Here is an 18,372-nt window from a genome sequence, read left to right on the forward strand (position 1 = left end):
GTGTCAGATCTTGACTGACTTGATATTTTAATGAAGTTGTTGTTTAGAAGAAGTGCTTTATTTAACAGTGTGTCTTAATTCTGCTTAAATGTATTTAATCAACCTGGGTTGGAGTTGTCAGTTGGTCATTGTACTGTAAACTGATATTTTGATGAATTAATGTCTTAAATGATAAAAAACAGTCATTCCTCATACGCAGAATGTTTAAGTGCAATATATTATAAATTGTTGATGAAGAGTTCTTTCTTTTTTTTAAACTGCATAGATAGAGATATATTATTGTACAAGAGATGCAGTTCTTGTATTATTGCTTTACTAGCTATGAAAAACAACGATGAGCTAAATTATGACTTCACTATATGCATTTGGTATTTTTAAATATTAACTTTTAATTAACATTTCACTTTTGTGCTGCTTTTAATTCCTTATTACCATAGTGACTCATATGGTTCCTGTATCATTCTGTTCATTGCACTGAGTTATAATGAATGTTTAAAGGATTATATGGAACTTTCCGTATGATTTGTATTAAACTATTTGAATGTAAAAATTGTTAAAGACATTCACACATATGATTCAGTCTTTATCAAAGTGTTGACTGTTTTTCCAGCTGTGAAAATCTTATATTATATAATATGTATCATCTTTGAGCTCATGTTATTGAACTCATCTTTTTTTAATCACCACCGAATGTAAGGAGCCAGGGGCTTGTCATATGAAAACAGAAAATGCATGTATGATTATAGCACATTTCCTAGCTGTCAGTTATTATTATTATTTATATTAATTTATGGGGAATTATTTCAATGTCAGTAAAGTTTGCTACACGCTTTAAATTATTTTATTTTTAGGATATGTTTCTCAATGTTAACAGCTAATTTCATGATCTCATCATGGATGGGACGATGGCCCAAAGAAAAAATTGAATGACTTGAACTTGAAAGTGCCATATAAGACGAATTAATATCTGGTGGTGATACTGTAAATGCAAAAAATACACAACTACTAAAGTTCTGAACACTTACAGGGCAGTACAGGACTTTTACTATTGTTCATTTATTTTCCTCTCTTTTGTAATGTATCATGTATAATAAATGTTGCTGCTTCTACTGAGTAACTCTGTATAAGTGATGTTGCAACATTGTTCTGTTGTCATTACCGTTTTGGTAATAAAACGCCCTTACATTTTAACCAGCGTGAAGTGTTACATGACGGCGAGTGGAGTTTGATCCCTTTGATCGGAGAGGGATCATCTGTACGCTACTGAGAGAAACTTCTGGGTTCATTCATTGGAGACCCTATTGTCCTATTTAAATGGACCTTTTACGAAGTTAAAGACCTCTGTCTGTTTCTGACCTCTTATTCAGGTGAGTCTTTAACTGTTAACTTTTGCTCCTCTATTTCTCTTCATTTGTTTATGTAGTAATGGCTATACGTGTATGAGAAATCTTGAGATCTTTAACTTTGTTCTATTCTGCAGGCTGAGAAAGCACTTTCACTTTGTTAGTATGCTTGCCTGTTTTGATTTTGATGGGTTTGAATGATATATAATGTGCATAGGTGAACATGAATGGATATTAATTAGTATCAGTAAGAAAAATGAATAATGAGTAATGGGCAACAACTAACAAATTATGTTCAGATTTTGCTTAGGTTGCTGCTGTTGCATTATTACCTATAAAGTAAAACTGACTAAATCAGTCAAATATATACATATGTTGTTGTGGGTATTAATTAGTATGGCAGTTACTAATGTTGCGATCTTCATCTTACAATGATAATTTCTAGGCCTAGACGTTTAAAAGTTTCTAAATTGTACTTTAGAAAGAGATCTTAACCAAACTTTTTAACTCGGTATTATAAACAACCGGAAAAGTCATGGAAATTCACTGGTCAAAAGCTGTGGGAAACTTTTACTAGGTTACTAATGGTGTGATATTTTCAAATGCCTTTACAAACTTCAATACTAAAATAAAACTTTACACCTTAAACCGGAACAATATTTATCATGCAGGCTGCTAGAAGCATGCTTGCGTATATTTCTCTCTTTCGTCGAAAGTAAAACTGATTAAATTCAGTAAATCTGTGAGGAAACATGGTTTTTGTATGGCTTCTTTATCAAAGTTGGATTTGTAAGCAGAAAATTTGAGTATAATGCCATTTCTGAGTTTTTCCCTGTTGTCTTTTCTTAGGAGTTAACATTCTAGTTTTAATCTCCATAGGGAAACATTTGCCATTCCTCTGTAACATATACCCAGTATCTCTGTGGTTCTTGGAAAAGCCTTAACATGCAAATACAGGCTATACATGTTAAGACAGACAAGTTACGTCTTCATATGGTTACACTGAGTGTGTTTGTCAAAGTGTGATGAAAGCAATTATCTACTGTCTGCTGTCTTAAAGTGACACACACCTGAGAAACTCCTCATGGCTACCACCGAGCATCCTGTCGTTTCCCCTTCCCCCACTGCCGAGGACACATTGCGTCCGACTACCCTGGCCACCACAGATATAGTGGTGCTTGTCATCTACTTCCTCTTGGTTCTGGGAGTGGGCTTGTGGGTAAGTTTACTGAAATCACAAAATGCACAGCTGTATCGGGATGGTGTATTTCACAGTGACAAAACTCAGAAGTGTTTGCAGGTTTCAGGTTCTTGTTCTCTCTGTAATATCACACATCGTAGCTGAATTTTACATTAGTAAATTTGTTACTTAACACATTTATGGCTTAACATCTTGTATATGGCATATTTATAACCTTTGTTCACTCAACAGTCCATGTGGAAGACCAAAAGGAGCACAGTGGATGGATACTTCCTTGCTGGCAAAAACATGACTTGGTGGCCGGTGAGTGAGTAAATCTCACTCAAACCATATATATTTGCATAAAGAAAATGAAGTCTGTTTTTAGAACCATTGACAATTTTGACATAATTTTCATTTCTGTACAAAAAAGTATGTGCATTATACAGTGGTACAGTGTTACTACCAAAACATTATTGGATAAAGAAAATGAAGCCTTTAGGACCATCAACATTAACATCTGCCATTATTTTCATGACAATTAAGCACAATTTCCCCTCCAGTTCTTATTTCTGTATTACGAAAATGTATTTCTCATTACTGTCATGTAATTCGAATGCATATTACAGTGTTATTTTATTATCACTGTTAATATTTTGAATCAGTTTTTCTTTTTATATTTTCCGTTTTCATTTGAATTTTAGTTAGTTTTAGTAATTTTGTTGTGTTTTTTATTTATTTATTTATATATTTTAATGTTTCCCGTTTTTATTAATTTCAGTTTATTATTATTTATTATTTTAGTATTTAAGGTTTAACTAAAGAAGAAAAATAAGAAAAGCTGCCTTGGCAACTAGCTGAAATAAAAAAAAAAATTTTTTTTAATACAATATTTTATTTGAGTTAACATTTAATTTATTTCAGGGAAAATGGTTTATGGTTTTAGTTTACCATTTTTGTTATAGATAGTTATGATTAATGTCTTAAAATTGTCATGAAAATGATTGAAACCTAAAAAATAGGCCTATTAGTCAAAATGTATTTTTCTTCCCTTTTGAAGTGAAATTTGATCTGGGGAGATTCATGTCTTTAGATATGAATATGAATCTTGAATCAAGTGTGAAAATGTGGATAATTTTACCAAAATAAGAGAGATCATACAAAATGCATGTTATTTTTTATTTAGTACTGTCCTGGGTAAGATATTTTCCATAAAAGATGTTTACATATAGTCCACAAGACAAAAAAATAGCTGAAATTACTAAAATAACCACATTCAAAAGTTTGGGAACCCTTGGTTCTTAATACTGTGTGTGGTTACCTGGATGATCTACGACTGTTTTTTTGTTTTGTGATGGTTGTTCATGAGTCCCTTGTTTGTTCTGAACAGTTAAACTGAGCACTGTTCTTCAGAAAAATCCTCCATGTCCTGCAGATTCTTCAGTTTTCCAGCATCTTTTGCATATTTGAACCCTTTCCAGCAGTAACTGTATGATTTTGAGATCCACCTTTTCACGCTGAGGATGATTGAGGGACTCAAACACAACAATTAAAAAAGGTTCAAACATTCACTGATGCTCCTGAAGGAAACACGATGCATTAAGAGCCAGGGGGGTGCAAACTTTTGAACAGGATGAAGATGTCAAAATTTTTCTTATTTTGTTGAAATACCATATTTTTCCATTTAGTACTGCCCTTCTGATGCGGCAGAAGATACTTGCATGTTTCCTGGAAGACAAATGAAGTACAATTTACCTTTTTTGTTGTAAAAATAGCTTAATTAGTCATTTTGATCACTTCATAGACTAGGCATGTTTACATATTAATTATTAACTCATAATCACAGCCTGTAAAGGTCACATATTTGGCATCGTTTGTTGGGTAGATCTTTAATCATTTATTAATTATGTGGGTTTTTTGTTTCAGTACCCAATCTAAAGTGGAAACTATTCATAATTTGTAAATGGTAATAAACATTTATTAATCATTATTACCTTTATGAGCAGTCATCTCAATGGCAAAATGTGTCTTAATGGCCTTAATTCACCCCTATTTACACATCTTTACAAATTATTTATTAATTATTTGTTCATGTTTTTGCAGTACCCAATCTAAAGTTGAGACTATTCATCATCTGTAAATGTTTATAAATGTTTATTAATCATTTAGTCCCTTTATGGCCCCTGCAATGTTTGTGTAAAGGTGGATAGTTAAGTTTAGCTAAACAGTTTCTAATGGCTTAAAACGGGTCATCGGATGCCCATTTTGCACAAGTTGATATGATTCTTTAGGGTCTTAATGAAAAGTCTATAACATAATTTTGGTTAAAATGTCTCAATGGTAGTGTATAAAACACCTTCTTTACCCTGTCATAATCAGCTCTGTTTTCAGCACGCTGTTCTAGTTGATGTTGCTTTAAATCCTAGTGAGCTCTGCTGACTCCGCCCCTCTCTTCTGTGGAGTGAAGAGCAGACCATAGATACGTGTAGATTCCCTATTAGACGCTCCAGATATGATAATGAGTCGATATCCAGTCAATAATGAGACATCTAGGTATATACAGTGCCCTCCAAAGGTATTAGAACAGTAAAGACAAAATTGCTCTGTTGGCTGTGGAGTCAAGACATTTACAAATATGATTAAAAGATGAATATGAGAAAAAACTACACAGAATGTCAGGTTTTATTATTGGGTGATTCAACACATAGATGTTTTACCAGCTAAGAAGTTCAGCACTTTTAGAGTTTCATCCCTCTATCTGATGTGAGCAGAAGTATTGGGACAGTTGCCTCACAGGTCTTTCTAAGTGATCAGCTGTGTCCTGTTGCATTAATTCTTCAGATATTAAAAGCAGGGAATGTGTCGTATCAGTTATATCCATTACTTCTGTATTCTGAATCTTGCATTCGATGATGACACACACAAACTAGGATGAAGATGAGGGAGCTGACTTTGAGAGAAAAGCAAGCAATTTGGATGCTAAAAGAAAAGAGGAAGTCAATTAGAGCTCAAGGAAAAATAAAGGGCATGGAGAAATCAAGAGTTTGGAAACCACCAGCGACCAACAACGACCTGATCGGCTGAGAAAACAACAGTAGTTGATGACAGACAAATCATAAAAGCTGTGAAAATGAACCATAAAAGACGTGTCTGTAAAATCACCAACAACTTCCAGAAAGCTGGGGTGATGTTCTGACAATCTACTGTCCTCAGGAGACTTTGACACAGAATTACAGATGCTACACAGCAAGATACAAACCTCTGACCAGCACCAAAAATAGAAAGGCAAGATTAGAGTTTGCAAAAAAGCACAAAGATGAGCCAGAAGAGTTTTGGAGCTGTGTTTATGGACCGATGAGACAAAGATGAACCTTTATCTAAGTGATGGGAAAGCAAAAATGTGGAGAAAAAAGGGAACTGCAAATGATCCCAAGCATACAGCCTCATCTGTAAAGCATGGTGGAGGTGGTGTCATGGCATGGGCATGCATGGCTGTCTCTGGAACAGGCCCTCTCTACTTTACTGATGACTTAATGTATGATGACAGTAGCAGAATGAATTTGGAAGGGTACAAAACCATCTTGCCTACCAATATTCAAGGAAATGCCACCAGATTCATTGGGAAGTGCTTCATATTTCATCAGGACAAAGACCCAACACACCCTGCCAGTTCAGTCAAGGAATTTATAAGGGCAAAGAAATGGAAAGTCTTAGATTGCCCAAGTCAATCTCCAGATTTAAATCTGATTGAACATGAATTTCACCAGCTGAAGAGGAGAGTAAAGGCAGAAACTCCCCAAAACAAGCAACAATTGGAATTGGCTGCATTAAAGGCTGGGAAAAGTATTTCAAAGGATGAGACCAAGAGTCTGGTGATGTCTATGGGTCACAGACTCACTGCTGTGATTGTGCGCAAGGGATCTGTAGCTAAATAATAGCTTTAATAATAATCTTTTATATCTGCCTTATGTTCAACTCTCCCAGTACTTATGCTCACATCAATGAGTGGGATGAACTCTAAAAGTGCTGTTCTTTTTATTTGGTAAAACAAATATGTGTTGAAACGGCTAATAATAAAATGTGACATTCTGTAGTTTTGTCTGATATTCATCTTTTAATCATATTTGCAAATGTCTTGACTCCACAGCCAACAGAGCAATTTTGACTTTACTGTTCCAATACTTATGGAGAGGACTGTATATCTATGGAGCATACTAAGCTTCCGCCGCGAAACTGTATAACTAGCACATTATTAAGAAAGGCGATTTGCAAAGATTCATAAAAACCCTTATACTCACTTCTTCTGTAGATAAAGCTGGATCATGAATAATTCACGCGAACAAAGCGAAAGTAACATTAATCCTCTGCATCTTCAGCGGCTTAGATGTCAGGAGTAAGTGATGACTGCTATATTCATTAAGTACATCCAACAACAAAACACCTCAATCACTTAATCGGAGACATCTTGTCGTCCCCTGCACCAGAGTCGACACAATGGTGGACAGCTCTCAGTTCACTCAGGGCGGGTCTAAGGGAAGACGGTCTTGTCAATCAACAATCATGGGAGGGGCCTGTGCAGAACTACGTCATTCTGACAGGAACCTCAGAACAGCCTGATTTGAGAAAAGGGATTTTAAAATAGGGATTTAAAAAAAAACCGCTGGGTGGATTTTTATCATTATAGGATGGATGTGTACACATACTTCCAAAACACATTTATGTTCAAACAACTTGAAAAGTGAATTTTGCATCCGATGACCCCTTTAACACAGTGTAATTTGGGTGCAAAACACATTTTATTGCATGTTTTATTTATATATTTTAACACTAGTATACTACTATATATCATTAAACAGGACATTCCTTTATTCAGGAAAATACTTTATTTGTTTATTCATCAAAGCAATGTAATATAAACAGACTGAACCATGTTCCCTTACAGTCATCAAATTGACCCCTGTACACTTCTTGTCACGAATCTGGTCCATGCTCTTCCGGACAATCACCACCAGAGGTCACCCGTTCACCACATTGGCTCTTACACTACACAGCACACTGGACTACAGTTCCCACAATCCATTGCACAGATCACAGCTGTCACCATTCACACATCACACACACCTGATTATCATTTCACAATCACTCACTCACTATTTAAGTCTGGGACTTGCTCTTGCTCAGGGCCGAGTATTGTTAGCATTTATCACTCACCTAGCGATAGCAACTTTACAGAGTCATAGTCATAGTCATAGTCATAGTCATAGTCATAGTCATAGTCTTGCCTTGTTTTCCTGCCGTGTCTGACCCTGCCCGTGTTTACTGGATTTACCCTTAGCCTCTGCCGTTTGGACTCTGCTCGCTCCCCGTTTGGAATTTTGCTCTCGCTTTTGGATTATCTCTCTGCCCTGCCCCTTTGGATACTGTTCGCTGATCGTCGACCCACGCTTGTTCCACGGATTGCTTTGTCTTGCCCTTGCCATACCTGTTTGCCACTGTCTGACCCTGCCTGTTTACCGACCATGTTTTATAATAAAGCTTTGCATATGGATCCGCACGTCTCACGTCTCGTCAGCCCCGTAACACTTCTGACCTTTTAACCAACCCTTAGATTTTTAGGAAGTGCATGATCATAGGAATTGGGAGATTAATGACATTTTTAAGCATTTTATTTTACACGAAATAGTGATCTGTTGTATTAGTAAACATTTCTTGCTATTTGAATAAATATTAACTAATGATCTGTTAAGCATTATATAATGTTTAATGATTTATTAATAAAAGTTAGTATAAAGTGTTACCACATTGGTTGTAAATGTATCTCCTGTTACTTTTAATCAGTTTAACATGCCCTTGTTGAAGAAAGGCATTCAAATTCAAATTTTGTAGATAAAGACTAAATGAATATAGTCCATTCATTTATTTGAAAAAAGCTTACAGACTAAATTTTTTTGAACGGTTGTGGATACACAAATATATCTGTATGCAACTGTGTTCATCTGGTTGTTTCTGCAATTCGTGAGAATTAAGATGATTTTCCATTATTTTGCAGGTCACAACAATGCCCGAGTATTTACAGAAAAGATTTGGTGGAAAAAGAATACAGTTATTTCTTTGTGTTTTATATCTATTTATCTACATCTTCACAAAAATATCAGTAAGTATGCTCGATTTAAACATCTAATTACAAGAGCGGACTTGGTAATGATCTCTGTGTTGCTCTGTGTGCAGGTGGACATGTACGCAGGAGCTGTGTTCATCCAGCAGGCTCTGCAGTGGAACATCTACCTCGCTGTGGTTTTGCTCCTCAGCATCACCGCTCTCTACACCATCGCAGGTCACATATTTTAGCACACTTATTGTGTGCGCATGTAAGAAATACTGCTGCTGTTGTGAACATGTAAGAAATACTGCTGCTGCAAATATAACATACATGAAATAACCCCCTATAGCATCACCTCGTAGCAGATCTATACAGGTGGAGCTGGGGAAGGTGGAGGGTTTCTGAAGCACGCTGCGAAACTGCTACAAACAGCACTAGTCATATATTTGAATGTTGAGCAGAGAGCTCATTGGCTACCAATACAGGAGAGAGCTAATCAGCTGTGCCATGTGATAATGATGTCATTAGGACAGATTGAGTTAGACGTATCGGACTGCACCATCTAGAGTTTCATGCTAGAACTCTGTATTTGTGACAAGCTTTAATAAATATACATCTCTACTAGTCTTGTTTGTCATAAGAGTATTGCAGGTCATAGGCCTACCTGCTTACGTATTTGTGAGTTTTGCATTTGATAGTTATTTAGGCATAATTAAACACTGTTTTTTTTTAAAAGTGAAATTTAAAAAGTTTATAACTTACATCCTTTAAAAAAAAATTATGATACTCGTATAAGCATAAGTGATTAATGATTTAAGCAAATACTGAATTTAAATTTAAATTTGAATATTTAAAATCCTGTTAAAAAAAGACATTGAACTGCATTCAACAAAAGATTTTATACCCTTATGAATTGAAAATCTCACTCAAAGCTGAACTTAAAGGTTGGGAACCCTGATATAAGTTTTTTTGGTTTTTTTTACCTTGAAATATCAGCTTCCAAATCATTCTGATGGTAACAATGACGACAGTGATATATTTTCGACAATAAATAGGGAGCTCCAAATTCGTAAAAATACATAAACTAGTTGTTGCTAGCAAAATGTTAATTAAAAAACCCTCTTCACATCAAATAAATAAATAAAACAAAACTTCTCACTCCCAACTTGTCACAAATTGATGGCGTCATTTTTCGACGTGCAGGTCCTCCATTGCTTTAAATAAGAAACCCTTGGCATCAATATGCCGATGCGAAAGGCACTGGGATTTTTAGCGTCATGATTAAATTATATATATATATATATATATATATATATATTATATTATATATTGCCATTATTGCATATATGTTGGGGTGTGATTTTTTTTCATTGTAAACAGTCACAACAGTTTTATTTATATTACACTAATTACACATTTATGAGCACGTAACCCAACCCCTGCCCCTAAACCTACCATTTGTCAATAAAACACAAGATATAACAGGCAGGTACAACTACTGTCATAATTTAAAACACTGTCTGTCAGTGTTTTTTATGGTTCACCAACTGAACCCCCCCCCCCCCCCCCCCCCCCCCAAAAAAAAACCCTTTGAAAGTTATTCCAACAATATTGATCCTCTGTGTTATTGTTAAGTGTAGAGTGGATGTCCCCATTCTCACAGAATTTGAATGATTATTAAAATTTTATAGTTATAGTTGGGGTCTGTTCTCAGCAAGCATGCTATTAGTGTGGACTTCTCTATTCTCATAAAATCAGATATGAGGAAGTCTTATAATCTGCTAAAGCATTTATTGACTGATGTGGTTACAGGTGGTCTGGCAGCAGTGATCTACACCGATGCAGTTCAGACTCTCATTATGGTGATCGGAGCCCTGATCCTCATGGGCTTCAGTGAGTGACCATGACAGTCATGTTTATTTAAGTCTTGATGCCTTTAATACAATAATAGTACACTCTTCTCAATGTTGCTGTGAAGGTTTTACAGAGGTTGGGGGATTTCAAGCTGTCCTGGATAAGTATCCTCAGGCTATTCCCTCCATCCGAGTGCCCAACACCACCTGCGGGATCCCACGGGAGGATGCCTTTCACATATTCCGTCACCCTGTGACCTCTGACCTTCCCTGGCCGGGAGTGATCCTGGGCATGTCCATACCCTCCATGTGGTACTGGTGTTCTGACCAGGTAAAGAACCAGCAGTGTTAATTGAACTGACTTATTTTGAACACCTTTCTCATGATGGGTATGATGGTTTCTATCTATGTAGAAGTTCTAAACTATCAATCCAGATATACTGAATAGATCTACAGTCATGGCCAAAAATATTGGCACCCCTGGTAAATATGATCAAAGAAGGCTGTGAAAATTTATCTGCATTGTTAATCCTTTTGATCTTTTATTTATTAAACTTGCATTGGATAATAAGAATTTAAAATGGGGGGAAATATCATTGTGAAATAAATGTTTTTCTCAAATACACATTGGACACAATTTTTGGTACCCCTAGAAATTCTTATGAGTAAAATTTCTCTGAAGTATATTCCCATTCATATTCACAATTTTGAGCACTCCAGGGTGATTATGAACATGAAATTATCCAGCCATGGCTTCCTGTTTCACAGAAATATAAACAGGAGGGAAAACAAAGCCCAAATTCCCTTAATCATCCATCACAATGAGAAAAACCAAAGAATATATTTCTGATAAAAGATAATTGAGCTTCACAAATTAGTGAAGTGGCTTTAAGAAAAGAGCTAGAGCAGTGAAAATTCCCATTTCCACCATCAGGGCAATAATTAAGAATTTCCAATCAACATAAAATGTTACGAATCTGCCTGGAAGAGGACATGTGTCTATATCGTCCTAATGCACGGTGAGAAGGAGAGTTTGAGTGGCTAAAGACTCTTCAAGGATCACAGCTGGAGAACTGCAGAAAATAGTTGAGACTCGGGGGTCAGAAAACCTTTAAAAAATTGTTAAACAGCACCTACATCACCACATGTTGTTTTGGATTAAAAATTAATCCAAAAACAAACTCCAGCATATTCAGTTATCAGACAGGACTGGCACTTCAAATGGGACTGGCTTCTATGGTCAGATGAAACTAAAAAATGAGTTTTTTAGCAGCAAACACTCAAGATGGGTTTGGTGAACACAGGGATAAAATTACCCCATGTGTACAATGAAATATACTGCTGTATTTTTGATGTTGTGGGCCTATATTTCTGCTGGAGGTCCTGGACATCTTGTTTAGACACATGGCATCATGGATTCTATCAAATACCAACAGACAAAAAAACAAAAAGTGACTGACTCTGTTAGAAATCTTATAATGGACCATGTTTGGATCTTCCAGCAAACAATAATCCAAACACAAACCTCAAAAACAACACAAAAATGGGTCACTGAGCACAAAACCAAGCTTCTGCTGGCCATTCCAGTCCTCTGACCTGAACCCTGTAGAAAACAAGTGGGGTGAACTGAAGAGAAGAAGCACCAACACGGAGCTGGGAATCTGAAGCATCTGGAGTGATTCTGGATGAAGGAATGGTCTCTTATCTCTTGTCAGGTGTTATAGGAGAAAATTTAGAGCTGTTAAATTGGCAAATGGAGGTTTCAAAAAGTATTGAATAAAAGGGTGCCGTTAATTGTGGCTAATGTGTATTAGAGAAAACCTTTATTTCATAATGATATTTCCCCCTATTTTAAATTCTTATTACCCAATGAAAGGTTAGATTTTTGTGAATTTTTTTAATAAAAGATCAAAAGGATTAACAATCCAGATTAATTTTCACAGCCTTCTTTTATCATATTTAACAAGGGTTCTGATATTTTTGGCCATGACTGTTCTGGACTAAATTTATGTTCTACATCTATCTAGATCTAGAGCTGTGATAAATTCTAGCTAGATTGAAGCTCTGGATCTTTTAAATTTTCTATTAAAGAAGTTCTATATCCACCGAGATTCAAGTTTCAAGCTTGCTAGACTGAAGTTCCTGGACTGTCGGAAAGTTCTAGTTTTAACTATCTAGCTAGTTCTCAAACTTTCTATATACTGTATTTATCAACCATTTGGACCACTTCCTTAGCGTTCACCTAGTAATCATTCATAAGACCTTAGAAAACTCCCCAGTGACCATATACCTTCCAGACGTAATAAATTTTGTTGTCGTTCCTGTGTGAAGGTGATAGTGCAGCGTTCACTTGCTGCCAAGAACATTGTGCATGCTAAAGGAGGATCTTTACTTGCTGCTTACCTCAAAGTTCTGCCCTTCTTCATGATGGTGATTCCAGGCATGATTAGCAGGATACTTTACCCAGGTGTGTGTCTGAAATAAGTTTAAGACCTTTGAACATCTAAATGCACAATTTGTTATCTTAAAATGTATGTGAATGTGTGTAGATGAGGTGGGGTGTGGAGACCCGGATGTGTGTAAACAAGTTTGTGGGAATCCGGTGGGCTGCTCAGACATTGCTTACGCCAAACTGGTCATGGAGCTTCTTCCTGCAGGTATCAGTGAGATTCCTTGATTATTTACTCATATGTAGGATGTTTTTCTATAGTTTTCAGTTTCTAGAACAGATGGCTGCGATGAATCATTTTCTTCTTGTGTGTTTGTCAAGGTCTGAGGGGTTTAATGATGGCTGTGATGTTGGCTGCTCTCATGTCCTCTCTGACGTCCATATTCAACAGTTCCAGCACCATTTTCACCATGGACCTTTGGAGAAACATCCGCCGCACTGCCTCCGAGTGGGAGCTCATGATTGTGGGAAGGTATGACATCAACAAGTTGTTATCCACACTAGATTTTAAAAGACAATTCATCAGTTTCCTCATCCTGTAAATGGCTATTTGCCTTTAAAAGTACCCAGAAAGACTTAAACATTGGACTGTTTAGTTGGAAATGAAAGCAAAATCTAACGTTGGCTTGCATCTAAGGTTGCAAAGAGGCGGTGAATTTCTGGAAACATTTCAGAACTTTACATAGGGTGACCATACATGCCATTTGTCTCGGACGTGTCCTGACCAGGATTTCTATATTGCTTTGATTCAAAGTACCTCGAGAGCATTTCGAAAACATAAGGAACCGATGTGGCTTGCATTAACCTCCAATATTGGAGAGACGCTGAATTTTGGATTGAATTTTATTGAATTTTCAGCTGCTGTGTGTGTGTGTGTTTCCATGTCAAAGAGTGTTTGTGTTGGTGTTAGTGGTGGTGTCAGTGTTGTGGATTCCTCTGGTTCAGGCCAGTCAGGGTGGGCAGCTCTTCATCTACATCCAATCTATCAGTATGTACCTGCAGCCCCCCATAACGGTTGTCTTCTTCGCGGGATGCTTCTGGAAACGGACCAATGAGAAGGTACAAAACTTTTGTACTTAGATCAAGCACTCGAGTAAAATTAAGCATCAAAGCGATTTTGAAAAGCATTCATTAATAATTTGTGTAAAATAAACCTATATTATGGGTAAAATTGTGAATAATGTTTAAGTAGCATCGCACAAGCACTTGTTAGCTCTGGTGGGATTTTGCTGTATAGTAATCACAGTGGATAATAAGACCAACAACACAATATATAGTGTGATATTGGTATTCAAACGATATTAAAGATATTTTGCTTGTTGCTTTGTCTATCTTTGACAGTCATTGACATGAAAATGTGATTTTTTTCTCACAATTATGTCATAGTTTCAACTCATAATTATTAGTCATAAATTTGTCTTTGTCATAAAGACGTTATATTTCATTATTACTCATTTTCTTTTTGTCATACTGACTTTCTATCTCATAATTATGACGTATGCTATAATTTCAACTTTATAATATAACACATTTTATCTCGTAATTATGACTTAGTATCTCAGACTTCTCAATGACAGTTATAATTTCAAGTTTGTATCTCATAATTGTGACTTTTATCTCATAATTGACGGTAATATTTTGACTTATCTCATAATTATGATTTACCAAAGCATTTTTTCCACCACACACTCCATCTAATGTATGAATTTCAGAAGGTTATTTATCATCCAGCAGAGTTGTTTGTTTGTTTGTTTGTTTGTTTGGCATTAATCAATCAAATTAATTAATCAAGCGCATCATTTGAAGTCCCCTTTTTTCAGTTTGAACACACTATTTATTTATACTACAACATTGCACAGAATGGTGCATAAGTATGGTCTCTTGTTTCATTCATTTTCTGTTGTGTTGGTGTAGGGTGCATTCTGGGGTCTGACGGTGGGCATGGTGGTGGGCTGTATAAGGATGATTCTGGATTTCGTCTATCCAACGCCACAGTGCTATGAGATCGACAACAGGCCTGACATAATTAAATATGTTCACTACCTGTACTTCTCCATCATTCTCACTGTCCTTACAGTCATTGTGGTTGTGTGTGTTAGTCTGGCTACAGAGAAGCCCAAACCAGAGCAGGTTAAACACACACACACACACACACACACATGTTGGTTTTTGTGGTTTATGGGGACTCTCCATAGGCGTAATGGTTTTTATACTGAACAAACTGTGTGTGCTATTGCCCTACACCAAGACTACACCTAAACTTAGCCCTCACAGGAGACTTTGTGCATTTTTAGATTTTCAAAAAAACACCATTTAGTATGTTTTTTAAGCCTTTTGAATTACGGGGACATAGGCAGTGTCCTCATAAACCACCTTCATATTGTAATACCTCTGTCATACCCATGTCATTATACAAATTTGTGTCCTCATAAACCACATAAACATGCACACACACACACACACACACACACACACACACACACACACACAAACAAAACCAACTCTAACCCAGTTTGCAATTTCACAAAAAACATACTTTGCATTCAGAAATGCCTTTTTATAAACCTTAAAGGGATAGTTCACCCCAAAATAAAATCATTTATTTGGCCTCATGTTGTTCCAAACCAAACAGTTGACGATAGCCATTGACTTTCATAGTATATATATAAAAAAAATCGTCAACTGTTTGGTTACCAACATTTTTCTAAATATTTTGTGCTCTACAGACAACTCATACATGTTTGGCACAGCTTGACGGAATGACAGAATCCCTTTAATTTGGCAAACACACTCATATAAAGGGTTTGTTATTTTACAGATCAGTCGTTTGACGTGGTACACACGCTTTGATCCTGTGTCAGAAAGCAAAGAGGCTGTGGTTTCAGATCTCCAGACGATCGAGGATGCCACACAGTACTCCAAAGACATGGAAAATGATGCATATCCTACAAAAGAGGGTACTTTTCCCAATCCATATGCAGGCACAGGTGTTATATAAATTGTCCAATTTATCTATTTCTATGATAGTCCGGTTATCCAGCAGAGGGAGACAAAGTCACTTCATATTTTTTAATATCTAATAAAAACTGGAGGAACTGAAATATTTTAAGCATACAATGACTCGAAAAATTACTTAAACATCAACATCACATTTAATATCTGAACATCATTGCATTACATAAAAATTGCAATCTGCAAACAAATGATATAAAATGCACTAAATCTATGTAGATGATACATGTTTTGATCTGTTTACATGTAATTCTGAATGCATTATTTGTCAGCAGACTCCAGTAGTTCTGCGTCCAGCAATGCGGGTTCATCTAAACTCAGATCTGCTCTGTTCTGGATCTGTGGAATGGAGAAGCAGAGAGGAGACAAACCGATCTCTCCTCCTCCTCCAGAGGCTTCGACGTGTTCCCTCGAGGAAGACCCCTGTATGAAACACCTGGTAAACGCCAACCTCATCATCTGTATATCAGTGTATATCGTGTTTCTCTTTGCTTACTGGGCATAGTCACTTGTCCTTTATAATGTATTGTTTATTGTGACTGGTGGGAAAGAAAATCTCCATGCAGTATGTACTTAATAATAAACCAATATTCTTATATCATCATAAATCAGTTTTTTACTTTTTTTTTGCAACTAACACGTCACCAATTCGTCCTTGATGTTTTAAATTAAACAAAACAGTCTTTAAAAAACAACTGGATTTGGTTTCTATAATTAAGCATTTTATTAGATATATAATCAGAAAACAGTTGCGGTGTTGAAAAAATTATTTTGTACAACATTTGTTCATCTGAGGCACTGGCGAACACGAAGAACGAGAATTCAGATGGAGGAAATGTGTACAAAAGGGGGTGAAACAGAAAAAAAAAATCAATATATACAATTAAGAGCCAATTAAAGATAACATAGCCACAGAAATAAAGACACACTCACTCTTGAAACGAATGAATGACTTTGGCTTTCTAGCTGACGGTTCCTGAGCTTGACTGATCCATTAACCCTTTCATTCACATTTATGTTGTCAGTGCTGTTTTTGCATTGCATACAGCATGAAATAAACCCCCTAAACTCGGACACAGGATCATACGCTTTAAATAAAGCATTTTTGGTCATTTTGAGAATGAAGTATTTCATAATAGAACATGCAGGGTTTATTATAATGGTCAACAGTGGATGGATACATTGAATAAATTGGTACTTGGCAGTACACACTCCACTAAAGTAAACCCTGTAAAACAATTACAATTGTTGAAATCTACTAAACTAATACAAAAACGACTGTAATGTCATAACACTACATTGCAGTCAGTATTGCACCCCAGGAAAAATACTTAAAAATACAAATATTATGCATGTATTAAATCAACTGTATCTGTACAACCATTATTTCTCTTTAGATTTTTTAAATCCAATTTTTGTCAAATCTTAAATGTAGTATTAAAAGAGAAAAGGAATGATTAAAATAAATTTGAAAAACAAACAAACAAACAACAACAAAAAAAAAACATTCACCATGATCACCAACAAAAACATGAAGCAAAGTGATGTGGTAAGTTTTTTCAAGGCACATATATAACACTTGTTATGCAAAACATCACACAACTGAAAGACATTCATACTTGATTAAAAGCCAAACCAGCTTTATGATATTTGTGAATGAAATAATGTATAGCATGTTAACATGTGAGTACTGTTTTTTTCCTGGTATGTGGTTACAATGTGCCAGCATTGTGAGGACATAGAGAGTTTTATATAGGGGTCAAAGGTTAAAGTCAATGGCTATGTTCGGAATAGCATACTACCATACTATTTGGGCTGTATGTACACTTTTCAAGATGGCATACAAATTTTCTGTATGCTTTGAATACCCAGATGACCTACTATAATTGCACACTGTGCTGGGTACCATATCCCACAATGCAATGCATCGACTTGACCTTCCATTTCCAGTGTGACGTTTGAAGCAACTGTGATGACTCATTTGATCGTTCTCATCTTATCTTTTATAAGATAACTGAGGTCATATTAAAAACGTTTTTCATTTTGCATACTTTCACATCCTTAAAACCAATAGTAAGAATGCACTATGCAGTAAGTATTCTAGTATTCTATTACGAACATAGCTTCCCATTGGCTGTGTGACGACTGGGCTCCGCCCACCTCACAGGGCAGTGTTTTCTGATTGGTGTTCATCTTCTGAGAGTGTTTCTATGGTTTCATCCTCCTCAAGCTCCGGGAAAAGATCCAGCCCTGGTCCCGTCAAAGATCTCTTCTCTCCATCTTCATCTTCATCTTCATCTGTGCAATCATAATGCACAGTTAGGATATTACAAAGAAAACATTTGACTTCCAAAAAGCCTGACCTTCAAGGAAAACAAGCAATATTTGAGAAAACAAGAATTTATCATTTAACAAGATGCACTCGGATAATATCC

General features: G+C 36.0%; 2 protein-coding genes across 5 annotated transcripts in view; one reads left to right on the plus strand and one right to left on the minus strand.

Moving 5' to 3' along the window:
* Nucleotides 1-2,427: 2,427 nt before the first annotated feature.
* On the plus strand, nucleotides 2,428-16,540 carry slc5a11 (solute carrier family 5 member 11; the record flags this gene model as incomplete). Its single annotated transcript, XM_079398869.1, has 13 exons — nucleotides 2,428-2,562; nucleotides 2,776-2,847; nucleotides 8,573-8,677; nucleotides 8,752-8,857; nucleotides 10,436-10,516; nucleotides 10,602-10,807; nucleotides 12,808-12,943; nucleotides 13,026-13,133; nucleotides 13,247-13,397; nucleotides 13,816-13,984; nucleotides 14,840-15,055; nucleotides 15,744-15,882; nucleotides 16,213-16,540. 13 exons carry the CDS (start codon nucleotides 2,428-2,430, stop codon nucleotides 16,440-16,442), a joined length of 1,854 nt encoding a protein of 617 aa, XP_079254995.1. The 3' UTR covers nucleotides 16,443-16,540.
* The window catches only part of arhgap17b (Rho GTPase activating protein 17b), a 31,839-nt gene continuing 29,449 nt past the window's right edge, over nucleotides 15,983-18,372 (minus strand). For 2 of the 4 annotated variants that reach the window (XM_079381590.1, XM_079381588.1), the window contains one exon: nucleotides 16,063-18,235. In XM_079381590.1, the coding sequence (XP_079237716.1) occupies nucleotides 18,099-18,235 (137 nt within the window). In that variant the 3' untranslated portion in view covers nucleotides 16,063-18,098. Of the gene's footprint in view, nucleotides 18,236-18,372 lie in introns of all 4 variants that reach the window. The other 2 variants (XM_079381589.1, XM_079381591.1) reach the window with 2 other exon arrangements.

Source organism: Barbus barbus (genome assembly GCF_936440315.1).
Source record: "Barbus barbus genome assembly, chromosome: 3".
Classification (NCBI taxonomy): Eukaryota; Metazoa; Chordata; class Actinopteri; order Cypriniformes; family Cyprinidae; genus Barbus; species Barbus barbus.